The sequence below is a fragment of the Pinus tabuliformis genome, chromosome X (genome assembly GCF_031772625.1).
Source record: "Pinus tabuliformis cultivar Carrire ecotype Pingquan chromosome X, CPIR1, whole genome shotgun sequence".
NCBI classification, from domain to species: Eukaryota; Viridiplantae; Streptophyta; class Pinopsida; order Pinales; family Pinaceae; genus Pinus; species Pinus tabuliformis.
This window is the reverse complement of record NC_142308.1, coordinates 1,017,380,278-1,017,396,251: the sequence shown is the minus strand read 5'-3', so window position 1 is coordinate 1,017,396,251 and position 15,974 is coordinate 1,017,380,278. Positions and strand designations below refer to the sequence as shown.

The window sequence follows — 15,974 nt, the reverse complement described above, 5'->3', positions numbered from 1 at the left end:
AAACCTCCTCCGAAAGAATGTAGATGAACCTCTCTAGGGTGGCACTTGAAGTCCCCCAAAGAAAGGGTGAGCTCTCCGCTTGAAGAACTCTTGCTAAACAACGAGTGACTCGGCTAAGCAACTCAAGCAACCAAAGAGAAATTTGATATTCCGAAGATGATGAAATGAGGAGAGTTACCTTCCTTTTATAGATTTCGTGGAGCACTTTTCCCTCCATTTTACCTCCATCGTGGACCCCTTGATTAACCATAGACTTCCCCTCTCATGCAATTTGAACTAGGAAGTGTGTATTCTCCTAGTGTGGGTGGCCCCACTTGTAACTTAACGACACCAAAATAGCTTCTACTAAAGTCTAAGCCTCCTAATAAAATTGAACAGGCCCCAAAATGTAGTGATTAATTTTGCTACAAATTAATTTAGTAAGGGACATTACACCCAAAGGTTTGTATAGGATCCAGGTATTGATTCACAGTTGCACTAGACCACTAAATTGGTCAACAAATATGGATTTCTTAAGGGCAAGCAATCTTTTCTGGCAGGGTCAGGATGAACTTCCAGGGTTGGAGTCAGCAAGGTCACAAGAGCAGGTTTACTCTATCAGCATGCCCAGGGGCTTCTGGAGGGGTTTTGAGGAGCTTTATGAGGTCTGATGGCATTCGCTTGGTATATTCCATCATCTGCACAGTTTGCCTTTCGTTTTGTTCCATTCCGACAACTTTTAAAAAACATAATTATTAATGGGCATGACTCAATTAATTACACTTAAGGTGGCATTTTGGGAGGAACACTTGATATAACACCTTAGTGTAATATCTCGTTGGAATCGGAACAAGAAGACCTATAGGATGAGATGGTCGGAAGTGACTTTCAGTGGCCAAAGGAGGGATGGTGGTAGATTTACCATTTTCCCAAATTAAAAAGGTATTTTAATTAAAATAAGAGGAAAAAGTTATTAAATGATTGAAATAATAATTAAATAAAGGCTTCTAGAGGGGTCCATCAAATCTATGAAAGAGGAGGAGGAGACCATTTGGGGACATCTTGGATTATTGATATTTTATGTTGATGAGGTTTGGAGAACCTAGTTCCCAACTTCTCTAGCCACAGGACCGGAATGCTTGGGTTTGCTATTCTTTCATATCAGGACAGTGCAAAGGTCAGGCACAATCCAGTGGCACATCTGGGACCCTGGCACATTTTCCAGTGACAGTGGGGAGCAGCAGTTAGAGAGGATGCTTGCTCAAGCATTGCTTGAGGACAAGCGATTTTTGGTGCATTGGAGAAGCTTGCCGAATGAGGATGCTACCTGGGAGGGCAAGCGCATACTTGAGCATCCAACACTAAAGTTGCTTGGGGGCAAGCAACATTTGGGAGGCGAGGACTGTAATATCCCTTCCTAAATTATTTTGGAACAGGATTATTAATTTCTACATTTTGGAGCCGATTTTGGAGGTGATGGGGCCCATTCGATTTTATTACGAGGCTAGACTTAGTAGAAGTTATTTCGGTGTTGTTAATTTGTACATGGGGGCCACCCACACTAGGAGAATACACATTCCGTAGTTCAATTTGCATGGAGGGGAAACTGATGGTTAAGTGAGGGACCCACGATGGAGAGAAAATGGAGGGAAAAGTGCTCCACAAAATCTATATAAGGAAGGCAACTCTCCTCATTTTAGCATCTTATCTTTTGACATACTGAACTCAATCTTAGTTGCTCGAGCTGTACTGTGTTGTTTAGCACACGAGTGTCTCCGACCGGAGATCTCAACCCTGGCTTCGGTGGACTTTGAGTGCCAGCCCTAGGAGGGAGTTCTTCTTCATCTCAGTTCGTCGCAGCAGCAGGGAGACGAGTTACAGCAACTGTAATTCGAGTACCACCAACAGGGGGAGTTACAGCAACGCAAGGATTGCGCAGTCACAGCTTGAGGCACTCCAGGAAGTTGGGGAGACAAGAGCATCCTTTCATCATTTTTAGGAGCATAGAGGGCAGCTACAGACAAGAGGGCCATCCTACACATGCTCTCATTTCATCACACACAAGAATGCGCCATCACCTCCATGACTGCGTAATCATTGGAGTGAGACTCTTTGGGGCAGCACCATCCGAGGGAGTTTGGAGCTAGGGCACTGGGAGATCATTTGGAGGGCCATTTGAGGAGAATTTTTGGATTTGGTAGAGTAGATATTGACAAGATCAATCACAACAACATAATTCGAAATTGGAGGAGGGTCAAGCTGTGAAGGGTCAATTTTTTAAGGTTGGAACCAAGGGAAACCCTTTCTGGGTTTTCTGGGTTTTGGGCAAGGAACACACTCCTAATTTTATAGAATTTTCTGAGTAGACCTTAGGGGTCAAACAGGGGTCCCAACTCAGCGAGCAACTAGAGGAGCTAAGGGGAATTTGGGTCAAAATTCTGAGGTCAACATTTGGCCAATTCCTTCGTGGGTTATTTTGGGTTTCTTGCACAGACGCTGGGATTAATTCCCATAATTTTCTGAGCACTAGAGGTGGGGTTTCCAGCAGCATCTTTGCAACAGACATCACAGTTTCACAAGGGCAGCGTAGGGCATCATTGCAACAGTTATTTGTGCCCTCTGGGCTTGACATATTATCACCTAGGCTTGATCACGCTTGCCATTGAGGCAAGCCCAGTTGCACCACTTCCACATTATTGTACCTTTCCCCCCTAGATTAGAATAAAATGGCTCAGCTGTTGGTTATTTCTGGACTTTTTACAGGTGTGCACTGAATGTTTCAATTTTATGGTGTTCCTTTTATCGTTTGCTTTGCTCAGCACTATTTTCCTAGTTTGGAACATTACAGAAACACAAAGTGAAAATGACTAGAATATGACCATGTAGGCTCCACAATGCACAATTGAGGCACCTTCTGCCGCATTCCAAACTTTGGAAGGCTAGGATTATGGTATGAACCTGCAAAAATATCTGACTTGTGTGGTCAAAACCCACATGTGCAACCCCATGCCATATATGTGGTAACAAGTCCTAAGGCCTAATACATCCAAGTTCTAAATATGAGAAATATATCTAACAAACACTTGGATCTTGATGGTGAGGAATCCTGGAAAATGTACAACCAAATACATATCAGATGAGAAAGCATAAGAGAATATTCCTATAATCTCATAAAGATCTCAGAAAGGAGAAATTGAGTGGACTAGTACTTAACAAAGCAGCAATAACCTATGCACTACATCATCCATTCTATTAAGATTCTGTCAAAGGCACACCTTTCTAATGAAGATGTGATTGGCTTACACAACAAGGCGTGAGCTATCATACATACCCACACTTTATTGTTGTCAAGAATTGCACCTATTCTGCCAGACCAAAAGCAACCATCTGACCACCAGTCTACCAGATTTCCAACCTCCCATTCATTATGGACAATGGCTACCAACCCGGAATGATTTTGAGTATCTGCAACCTCACATTCACGGGAGAAACGAGGAAAGCACGGCCGCAACATTAACTCATTTTTCTTCTTTTGCTGCTGGGAACTTTTGTCCGCTGGGTCTTTCTGGAAGACTTTTGTCCATCTAACCTCTACAAATCGAAGCAACATTACAGCCTATTATTTAAATATTATGAGCACTGTATGCAAATCAAATAATTATGTTTACCAGGTAAAATTTGCAGCATGATTCATAACTATCTTATATGATACAACAGCATTTTCAGCAAAAGAAAAATGACTAGCAAAGAATGAAAACAACATAGCTAAACTGGCATTATGAAGATGGATTACCATCATATAGAGATAAACAGACATCACATAGAAAGATCGAATCAGATAATTTGCAGTAGAGATATGAACATAGACTGCATCAAGATGGATTACCATCATATAGAGATAAACAGACATCACATAGAAAGATCGAATCAGATAATTTGCAGTAGAGATATGAACATAGACTGCATCAAGATGGAAGAAAAGGCATGGAGATGAACACAGAAGTACTGAAACTGAGGAGATCACAAAATGACGAGTGGAAGACAGAAAAACAGCATTCGTAAATGTATTAGAAGGATGCAGGGTTCAGGCGAAGTTAAAAAGGTCAAACAAGGCTAAGCTACCTTAAACTAGATAACCTAAAAGACATTACATCAACGACCACTAATAACCAAAATAGACCAATTACTCCCAAAAATATAACACAAATAATAAAAGCTAAAAATGGAGTGCCTAGTGCATGTACCTCGCCTCCCCTCCCCATCCCCCCCACCCCCTAAAGAGGAACAAAGTAAATAGGCAGCATAAATCATAACAAAAAGAAGGTAGATCCATAATATATTATATACGGTGCATCCTTAAAGGTGAAGACAGTTAAAACAAGTGATGCTACAAAAGAAAAGGTGTTGGCAATATCACAACCAGAAAGTTGAAATAGCATAGCTGACCTTAAAATACATCCATCTCTGAGGAAGAGTCTATAGATCAATCTATAACACTATAAAGTTTCCCATATTGAGCTTAATAATGCCATCAAAGGGGACAAAGAGGTCAGAATTGGCTACCCTAAGCAATAATCTACAAATGAAATGATTTATATTAATGTCCGTTAATTACCAAAATAGGTCAGTGCCACTGGAAAGTACAACTTGCAAAAATGAACAATAGGGAGAGAGCAAAAGTCTTCTCCCAGGAGCACAAAAGGTAAAAACAACCTAGAGCCACAAGAACAAGAAGAAAAACCTTACTTGTCACAGGAAGAAGACAATTGTACTCTGAAAGTAGTAGGAGAATAGGCTAAGTTAAACAAGAGTCATTCACTATCATCCTCACGGTCATGAATGGCATTGTCCACCCCAAAACCTTGTATGGTAATTTCCCTTAGAGAATGGCCCAGACTAATGGCCCCTGGCAAGTGATAGCTGTGGCACCCAGATATTCCCACAAGGAGCATGAGAAGAAACTACAATTAAGGTCAAAACCAAGTGCAAAGCCCTCCTAGTATCCAACAAAATTGAACACCAAGAGTGGAGAAGAAATTGGTGATTTGTCCTCGAGTCAGGGTACAACAACTATGTCCATGTTGAGGAGCTCCAGTTCTCCAAACAAAAGCTTCCATAACATTCAAGGCCAATAAATTCCCACTAGAGAGGGAAAATCTGATAATGCACTCATGTCCATCAGATTTGGGTTGAATTCTACAACAAAAGATGAAATTAGAATGATAAGTCAGTTGTGTGGCAGATCAGAAAAGGGGACGACATATAACACTCCAACTCACCATAAAGGGTGGAAATAAGGATGCAATCAATCTACAAACTCTAGAGGAGCAACACAAGGTATGTCATCCATTAGCAATAGCATCCTTGAGAAAGAATCTCTGATCAAGGTACTAAAAGAAAGGAGAATCACTCTAAAGACAATGGAAATCTCCCTCAAATCTTCTTGTCCCCTATCTCTCACAAAGGTGCCAAATGCCAGGGCATAATGTGCAGAATGCACCTTCCTATACCACTCTAGGCCTTTGATCTAGTTCCCAGGCCAAAGTGGGGGTAACCTAAACCTTTCTTAAGCCAAGAGTCATTATCTGTCTCCCAAGGACAACCTATTTAAACAGATGAAACTCGGATTGAATTTATACCAAAGAAAAATGGTGCATCAGGTCAGCTTTGCTATTGATTTAGAACACGAAAAAAGCACATTGAAGTATATTTTTTAGGTCATTCAAAAAGGGCCAATCAGCAAGGGGGTTTAAAAGAATTCATCCATAGGGATGATCTTCTGAACCATGGGCAACATAATCTAGTTCGGCTTGACAAATAACATAGAAAGAAGAACAAATATGAGTAGACAAGAAGGCAGAACTCCTTTCCTAGCACATATCTATCAGATGCAAAACCTAATGGGTAAGACAAGCATAGATCCATTCATTTATTCAACACATGACAACAACCTCAATCCTGATTTCAAAAAAAACCCAACAATTCATTTATCAAATTAGTAGTTCCACTATTGGGGACTATAGAATCTCAGATTTGAAATAGCCATTCTATTTAGACAAAATATGCACCAAGGGTTCGGATTACATAATCACTATCCTAGGCCACATTGCTGCCTTCTATAAAGCTTGTTAATCAAATAATTCTTACAGTCAGAATGAGAATGAAAGAGATGAGAAGTGAAAGGAAAAGCATGTTATTTGTTGTTGCAAAACCATGATATACCAAGCAGCTCTTAAGTTTATGATGGCCTTCACTTCTATTTCATCCTATTCAATTGCTAAAAAATCAAACTCTTCAATGAAAAAACCTCCTGTGTAAAAGTGAAAGCTTTCTTTCTTATATGTTGCTGAGGAAAAAACAAACCTAGTATTCAATTAAGAAAGCGGCTTTCAAGGCAACCAATGAGAAACTTCCTAATCTCCTGTGGACTGTTAATCAAACTTTTGGCTTATGGCTTAAATTGTGCTTTGAGGCCACCACCCTCTTAATCCCACAAATTAGGTACACGTGTTGATGTTATTGTCTCAGACAGGTGCTTCTGCATAGGTTAGATGCTTCATTGAGAGGAATAAGTGATTCTTATGATTTCTTTCCTAAGTTTAATTTAGGAAAAGTACATTAATTATTTAATTAATTAATTTTGACTATTAAATTTTAAGCCAAGTTTCTAAGGATAGATAATTAAACTATTTAAGTGACTTAGATCTAGATTCTAATCTCTACCGTTGATCTCAAGAGAGGCTTAGGATCTAATCCTAGCCATTGATCAGTTAGGAGATTAGGGGTAGGGATTTGGCTTAATGAAATTATAAAATAACCCTAAGGGAGAAGTGAAAGACACATTGTGATTGAAAGAGTGATTTTCTCAAGGAGTGAGAGACTCAAGGATTGAAGAGAAGGGAAAGTGTGCAGCAAGGAATTTTTGGGAGTGAAATTCAGGGAGGCCGAAACTCTGGTGAAGGAGGCCGAGTTTTTTGGAGATAGAGGTCGGTTTTTTGGAGCAGGTCGAAACTAATGAAGATGTAGTATTCCTAATGGAAATATTCAGTAAATAACAGAGACATGCGCTAAGCTACAGCAACCAAAAATTCAAACATGCAAGTACAATCAGTAAACAATAAAATATGGGCAAGTAATCTGAGCCATTTTATTAATACTGCTAAAATATGGGTACAATAGAGTGAGAACAATAGAACCTGGACTTTCCACTGCAAGCATGCAAAACCCAAGTGAAATGATGCCAACCCAAATGCTGAAAAATGGCCCAAACAGATAACTTGCACTGCCTAGAAATGTTATTATTGTTGTGGAAGATGAGCTGGTGTTTCTGCCCTCAAATCTGCTCCAAAAATTGTGCAAAATTAATTTCGAGCTCCTCACACCAAATCCACCAAAACCCAGAAAGATCTCAAACTAATCCCAGCTAACCCACAGAGCCCCAAAAAGTGTGAACTGCCCAGTCTGGCTTGCTCTGCGCACTGCTGAAAATACTTTGCTCAAATCTGCTGCAAATCACTATTGGAAGGTCACACAAACTCCCCTGATATTCTCCTCTGAAATTTGTCTTTCTTGTTCATTTTTCATAGGGCTCTATTGTTCTTTGCTTTGAAAATTGCATTTCTTCATTAACACATTAAGTTCACCCCAAAACATCATAACATTATTCAGATTTATATCATTATTCAGTAGCACATGTAACTATGTAGAAAGAACAATATCATCATCATCAATGCAGCGGAACATAAAAGGAACAATAGAAGAAAAGCATTCACACATAGAGACACCAAGATTGGTTAGAGACCAGGGCAAAACCCACTATGGGGAAAACCCCTGAAAATTCTTCTTCTTAGATTATCAACAAATAATTCAACAAAAGAGAGTACAATGATCCATATCTTCATCTATGCAACTAACCAACAAAACAACTACAACATCCATGAAATGAACCCAACAATGTGTATGCTCAAAACACTGATTTTGAAGACTATAATGAATTGTCATTGTCTGCAGTCAACTGCCGAACCCTGCGGTCACTGAGCAAAATCTTTGAAAGACTGATATTTTATCTTTTAGATCACAATGGCACGAAGGAGTTGTGCGAGCAACTATGGCCTCCCAGTCGCACCCTTAAGCCTGGCAAGCGAGCGACTGGGGTTAGAACTGAACTGCGGAAACCCCAATCTCCCGGTCACATGCACAGTGAGATGTATGTGTGACTGGAAGGCTCCAATCGCATGCATAAGCCTCTGTAGGAGCGACTGTGGTTGAGATCCTCTTGTTTTGTCCGTGACTAGGACCCAAACCCTGAATCATAGATGCGAGCCTCAAACCCTGCAATTTCACCTCAGAGTGATCCTGATCCTCCACGGACGAGCCTCAGACCTGTGCGAGCCAAAAACAAGATAGAAGAGTGTCTCATTGATGTGTCCAAATGAGGTAGAGATCACTTGTATTTATAGCCTTTCAAAGTGGACCACTTTGCTTTAGGGCCGACCTTATCAAATATGCACATATGGGCCTTTCTTCATAAGTATACTTTCCCTTATCCGATTTGAGTGATCTTTAGGTTGATTTTGGTCCTCTCGAAAAGAGGAATTCAATGCAATCATTATCTCTATCAGGTGAGCTGTCCAAAGTGGAATTTGACCGCAGTTGCATATTTTTAACACTCCCTCTCAACTAGGGAGAATTCCACCTACATCATGTCATGTGTATCCTGTCATCAAATCATATCCAATCTCAAGTATCTCATCATCTCGTATCATCACTGATCATCTCAATTCATCTCTTGCTCATTCCTGTTTATCTCTTGATTGTTCCTACTCATATGTTGAATATTCTTGAATCTAGAAGAAGAATTTGTCATCGGAGGGGAGCCTAAGCTACCGCCCTCTATTCATCGGGCTACTACCTGGAATCTCTGTCAACGGGCTACTACTCGGAAATATCCGCAGGGAGTCAGATTTACGACCCGCATCTTCATCAAAGCACATATCATCAGCGAGCACATCTCAACCTAGAACCATAACAAGGATCTCAATCTCAACCCGGAATCTCATGGGGGAGCTACTACTACAACCCCATATTGAACAATAGGTGATATAGGGGAGTTACTACTCAACCCATCCTATTGCCTACTGATTTTCCCAACAATGACTCTCAAGAGTCATGTGGTAGAACACCTGCATCATAAACCAAGCTTGGACGAGATACCCAACTTACCAAGAGGTAAGGATCACACGCCTCCAAGCCTCCAAAACCTGTTTGCCAAACGGGGAGAGACAATCCCAACAAGCCCTGCTTGTGGGTATGATGCCAACTGGGGTATACTCTACAAACACCAAGATAGGGTGAGCTACTGCTCCAACCCTATGGGTAACAAATAAGGGTGATACCCTATTGTCCAGAGTTCCCTCAACCCCAAGAGCCCTCTATCTCAATCCCACACCCTGGGAGCTCAAACAGGGGAGGAAGAGTTGGCTCAATGCTCTCGACCAATCCTACTTTCTGTAGCTCATAAACATATCATCGTGTTCATATCTGGTAATCATCGTGTCTCAATAGCAGTTGTCTCATGTTCATAAATAATCATATATATCATAAAAAGGATACCATATTCGTCCTCCCTCTCAAGCAAGTGCTAATCACAAGCCTGAGCTTGTCTCGTACAGAAGCCCTATCTCACTATATGAAGGTATCGCATTCCTAGCTATATGCAGGATTCTCTGCCAATAGGTTCCCTCATTTTGTCATCATAATGTATCCATGTCATATCCAGATCCTGCTCGGATAACTCTCCAAGGAGCTTCTTCATCTTGGCACATGGCTAGTCATGCTAGCAACATTGTACTCAACCTCGGTCGTGCTATGGACCTCCCATCCAAGATATCATGACAGATCTCATACTAAGGTAACATCGAAATGTGCTCATCTCATCAATAACGATCCTACTCATCATCAGTACACCTAAGTAGTCACATATCACAAGAGGATCATCCCATGCAAGTAATTTTGAGGATGTTAGGCAGCAACTCAATGTGAATATAGCGGCTCAATCATGAATCGACTCAAGGTCTATGCACATCATGTATATATATGGATGGATGTTCAAAACAGAACATCAATGCTTCAATCAATTGTCAATTGCCAAGTCAAGTTCAACAATATCACTTCACAACTTCTTGAACTTCAATGGGAGTGTCCAAGGATTTTCATTTCCACTTTCCAATACTTATTCAATAGCTTCGCAATATAAATTTTATTTTCCCAACTTCAGAAATCAATTCATCATGCCATGATTCGTCATTTCGAGCTTCAGAATCATCTCCCTCTTACTTTGATCATCATAGGCTCATTTCCTGTCAAGAGTAGACCATCAGTATAAAACCGAAATCAAAATAAAAGTTGTACCTTGGAACATTTTTGAAGTAGAGGTTTGGATCAACACATCATCTTGGCTTCACCAAATAACTATCACTGCGGACATATCTGAATCGAGGAGCTTGCTTCATATAGTGCTCCATGCAAACGTAATACTTTTCCAAACCAATATGCTCAAACTCACAATATTGTATAATATCAAATCAACTAAGTCAGCTTATCAAAGTTTAGATGCCAGATCAGAACCAATATCAAGTTCATCACAATATCACAGTATCAAATTCTTTAGACTAGGTACAAGTAGAGCTCTCATCAAGTCATGACTTCATCTATTATAATGCCAACAAGTTGTCATAAGAAATATCAATCCAAATTTCATCAAGTCATCCTCATGATCATAATATAAGTCACTGGATGCAAATCCATACACCAAAGATAAGTTATGCAGGTACCAACCATTCATGGAGATAGCTTCATGTTGAATCACAATTGTCAATATGTCAACCAATGTGCTGAGAACGAGGAGGCCAATACAAAACCATTATCGAATAACGATATTAGTCATTGGAAGTTCATATATCATTCTCATCAAGGCAAACCATCAATCGTCAAATCCCAAATTTGCTATTATAGAGAGATCCATAGTCCAGAACATATTTCAACATCAAGTCAAAGTTCTAAGTCATTATCAAGCATCATGTCAAAACTCCAAACACTACTCATCTATATCAATCAGCGAAATCATGTCAAACTCTTGTAGCACAAACTTTAAACATAATGACATATCGGTATGCATGTCTCCGATACCTACAAACATAAGTTCAGTATATATATTCATATTATAGCAAACATTCAAATTTTCCGGCTCACAAATCTTTCTGATGTCTGCTCCACATTTGTAGGACTGACATCCTTCAGGGGAACATCTGATCTCATGCACAAAACTTCATTTTTGTGTCCAGCAGACATAGTCCCACCTATAGGTCTTCCTTGCAAGCGGTTGGGAGACTACAGTCACACCCTTGACCTTACTTTCGTGTGGCTAAGAGGCTACAGTCGCACTTGTGAGCATGCTTCTGTGCGACTGAGGCTTAGAGCAAGGGAAAACCCTCTCTCCTTAGATCAAAACTTTGCTGCAGATCAACAATGTAAGATGTTTGTCTTATTCATGCCCATATGTCATACTTAACAGTAAAAGATCTACATAATGCAAATGGCAATAGGAGAAGAAATCCTATGGAGAGATTCTCCCTCTGAATGGGAATCCACTTCAGTGATCTTCATTCACGCCATCAACCTATCTATAATTCTATCATGCATTAGCAGATCTATTAGATCATAAACTTAGACTATATCCACATATTCATTATGTGGTTATCATCAACTACTTTATCATGGTCTCATGACATCAATCTTTCATCAACGGTTAGTGTCAAAGAGTTAGTAGGAGTAGACTTCAAGAATCATGATCACATGCATTACTTCTTTGTCACATAACTCAATCCATCAAGTTAGGGCATTGAATTCTACCATATGCCACAATCGCTAAGAACATCAAAACATAACAATGGTCAACAAAAGATCATGAATATCAATCTTATTGTTATTTTTCTAGCATCATGGTTGCCATGCATTTCACAAACAAATGGTTTCAAGTTACCATCTACTAGAATCAAGGTGCTAACCTTCTTTATGGGATCAAGATATCCAAAATGATAGATGTTAGCCAAACATCAAGTTATACCACTATATCAAAGATCAACTCTAAGTAGCCTCATAGAATCAAGAAGTTCATTATGTAAGATACTTGTGCACCATTTCATCATAAGAATCATGAATTCAAATCACTTTCATATGCATGCATGAACCATTTGAGAAGGACACATTCTCGTCATACATTAGGACTCACCTTGCCATAACATTGAAACAATATATCATACATACTTTTTAGTATTCAAATAAGTGTGCATCCTTTTATTTGACATAGGCAACATGTAGCACTTAGTCATCTTTTCATCAGGTGCCTCCTTACCTTTTCCAACTCTAGCTTTTCTTTCCTGCATTTCAAATGATCCTCAAGAAGGATCCTCTTATTACATCTCATCAAGGAGGTTAGAAACATCCAAATACTCAAATATACATGTAGGAAGTATAAGTAATGATCAAAACAATAATCAGATCTATAAGTCTAAACAAAAGTAACGACATAGAGGAGCATCATAAGTCAACAGATACTTATCTTCAATGAGAGGTGATCTTCTCCCTCTTGAACCAGACTTCAAGAGCCATCACTATCCATACTATTTCAATCAACTTTATCAACAACTAGGCCTACTAGAGACTATCCCATCTAGGGCTTTATCGAATCTGTCACAATTGCTTATGTATCTTCACATTGACCATGCAAGGTTTCATATCTCATCTCTTTTCCATAAACCAGGGTTTTTCTCAAACCCTAACCTCATAATATCCATCAAACCCTAATACACAAATTGCCTAAGGTCATTTTCAAACCCTAGAATTATTTTAGGTCTCCTCCATCTTCTCTTGCTTCCATTAAAGGTGTCCCCATGGGGGTGATCTCCATGACTTTTCTTCAGCCCGGCTCTGAAATCATGTTAATTTTTCATAGGGCTATATTGTTCTTCACTTTGATAATTGCATTTCTTCAAGTTCACCCCAAAACATCATAACATTATTCAGATTTACATCATTATTCAACAGCATATGCAACTATGTAAAAAGAATAATATCATCATCATCAATGCAGCGGAACATAAAACGAACAATAGAAGAAAAGAATTCACACATAGAGATACCAGGATTGGTCAGAGACCAAGGCAAAACCCACTACGGGGAAAACCCTTGCAAATTCTTCTTCTCAGATTGTCATCAAATGATTCAGCAAAAGAGAGTACAATGATCCATATCATCATCTATGCAACTAACCAGCAAAACAACTACAACATCCATAAAATGAACCCAACAATGTATATGCTCAAAACTTTGATTCTGAAGACTGTAATGAACAGTCATTATCTGCAGTCAACTGCTAAACCCTATGGTCACTAAGCGAAATCTTCGAAAGGCTGATATTTCATCTTTTAGATCCCAGACGTAAGGAGGAGGAGCTATGCGAGCGACTATGGCTTCCCAGTCGCACCCTTAACTCTGGCAAGCGAGAGACTGGGGTCAGAAGTGAACTACGGAAACCCCAATCTCCCGGTCGCATGCACAGTGAGATGTCTGTGTGACTCGAAGGCTCCAGTCGCATGCATGAGCCTTTGTGGGAGCGACTGTGGTCGAGATCCTCCTGTTTTGTGCCCATGACTAGGGCCCAAAACTCTAAATCAGAGATGCGAGCCTCAGACCCTGCAATTTCATCTCAGGGCGATCCTGATCATCCGCGGACGAGCCTCAGACTTGTGCAAGCCAAAAACAAGATAGAAGAGTGTCCCATTGATGTGTCCAAATGAGGTAGAAGTCACTTGCATTTATAGCCTTTCAAGGTGGACCACTTTGCTTTCAGTCGACCTTATCAAATATACACGTGGGTTTTTCTTCATAAGTACACTTTCCCTCTAAGTTGCATGATACGGGGAAACGAGTACAAGTTTCCGGAATGGGTACGAGTACCAAACATGTTCCCCCCATCAGGGACAGGGGGAGCAGAGAAGAAAGAAGGACTTGTCGAAGGTCAAGTGCTTCAGATGTGATGAGCTTGGTCACTATAGCACCCAGTGTCCTCTTAAGAAGAAGGACAAGGAGGAGAAGAAAGACCAGCAAGTAGCATCAGCAGAGATCGATAAGGTGTCCTCCAGGCTAGGAGAAGACTTCGCCATGTTTGTTGACATACCTCCAACAGTGAAGTGTAGTGACTTGATTTTGTAGCTCCGGAGCGCTACAGATGGGCAGGATCCTTCAGAAGTCCACCTCTTAGATCAAAAACTTGCTACAGGGGCACACAGTATTCAATCGCAGGATGGATCAGTGGCAGTAGACGCAGTTAAAGGCCAAGTGACAATTGCGGACTAGTGAACGTCAGATGCTGGGGAGCGCAGTGCAGAGTTGACAGCATTGCAGTTGGCACAGTGCAGAGTCAGCAGCAGCGCAAAGTCTTCAGCAGATAGAGCAAGAGCTAGTAGCAGTTAGGACTCGAGAGACAAATGCATCATACTGATCAGAGTTGATTGAGTATTTATGATACTTGTCAGTTGCAGATGTTGTAGTTGCAGCAACAACAGATGAAGAGGAAGTTGCAGTGTTGACTGCAGTTCAGCAGGGTCAGTAGCAATACAAATGTAGCATATATCAAAGTTGCACAGTGGTTGGTGGGTAGCAGCAGACAGAGATCAGCTACGTGACAGGAGATAATGCAGAGACAGGGTGTTGCAACAAGATGAGCAGTAGAGCACTAGAACACATTCCTCACTAAGAGGGAGTGTTAGTTTATGTAGCATCGGATGTGTTCTAGTCATGAAATTTTGTGGAGAGACTAGAATACAAGAGATCTCCAAAACCCAGAAATCGTTTCTAGAAATTCCGCCGAGAAACGACTTAAATAGATTATTAGTCAGTTTTTAAATATTTCCTAAGTCTAAACTTAGGGAATATGGCTAATTAATCAGAATTAATTAAGTCAAGGTGTGAATGTTCTAGAAACTCACACGGATCGACTTCAAGTTAATCCTAACCATCGATTAAGATCTAATCTTGGTCGTTGGAGTACCAACAAAGGATTATAAGAAGAAGTCAATGTGAACTTGGAGAAAACACTTGAGAGGTTCGATTTCTGAGCAGATTGATTTCCAGAGTAGTAGCAGTGAATTGTTGGAGAGAGTTAGAGAATGAAGCAGTGAGTGAGGGGCAGAGACAGTGATACGGAGGAAATATTTTCCAGATCCAGGGAGGCAGCAGCAAGTGAGTCAAATTATCCCAGAGAGGCAGCGCTGAGGGGCAACTCAATAGCTTCAGTCAGGCAGTTTGATTTGGAGAGAAGAAAATTCGTTCTCAGTTCTGGAGGGCAGGAAGGAGTCCCCGAGAGCTGGTTTGACGATTTTCTCAGCATCCAGAGGCAGAACGAATTCATGTGAACCCAATCCAAAGCAAGTCATCCATCCAGCTAAACAGGGCAGTGTAGAGGCTTACGCAGTGCTCCAGGAGGTTGAGTTTTTGATAGGGAAAGTCTAGCCAAAGATTGCTTGTGGGAGAAGGGTAATTCCCTTCAGTAGTTTACTTATATTTTCTTGTTGTTTGGATAGCCAATTGGGCATCCATAAATGTACTCAGGTTTCACTGTTGCATAATAAATAAAACCCTCACTGTTGGACTAGTTTTCCCAAGTTGCGCTTTTCCGGGGACATTGGCCCAAAAATAACTGTGTAAATTTATGTGTGTGTGTGCTACCATTTCTTCCAGCATTTGTTCTTCCGCAGTTTTATTTCTGTAGGTTGCAGTGTGAGTTATTCAGTAAAAATTATTAAATTTATTTAACAATTAGGAGAATAATTTCCAAGAACTGCAATAGGATTCGATTTTTCAAATTTTCACACCTCTCTAACCTCAAAATAGCCTCCAGAACCAAACCCAAGTGCCCCTCATAATCCAAAGGCAGT

At 40.3% G+C, this 15,974-nt stretch overlaps 1 protein-coding gene across 4 annotated transcripts in view; it reads right to left on the bottom strand.

Annotated features, from left to right (window-relative positions):
* The window catches only part of LOC149143195 (uncharacterized), a 427,005-nt gene that overhangs the window by 254,282 nt on the left and 156,749 nt on the right, over positions 1–15,974 (bottom strand). For all 4 annotated transcript variants that reach the window (XM_089448074.1, XM_089448072.1, XM_089448073.1 and 1 more), the window contains one exon: positions 3,311–3,570. In XM_089448074.1, the coding sequence (XP_089304200.1) occupies positions 3,311–3,570 (260 nt within the window). The remainder of the gene's footprint in view (positions 1–3,310; positions 3,571–15,974) is intronic.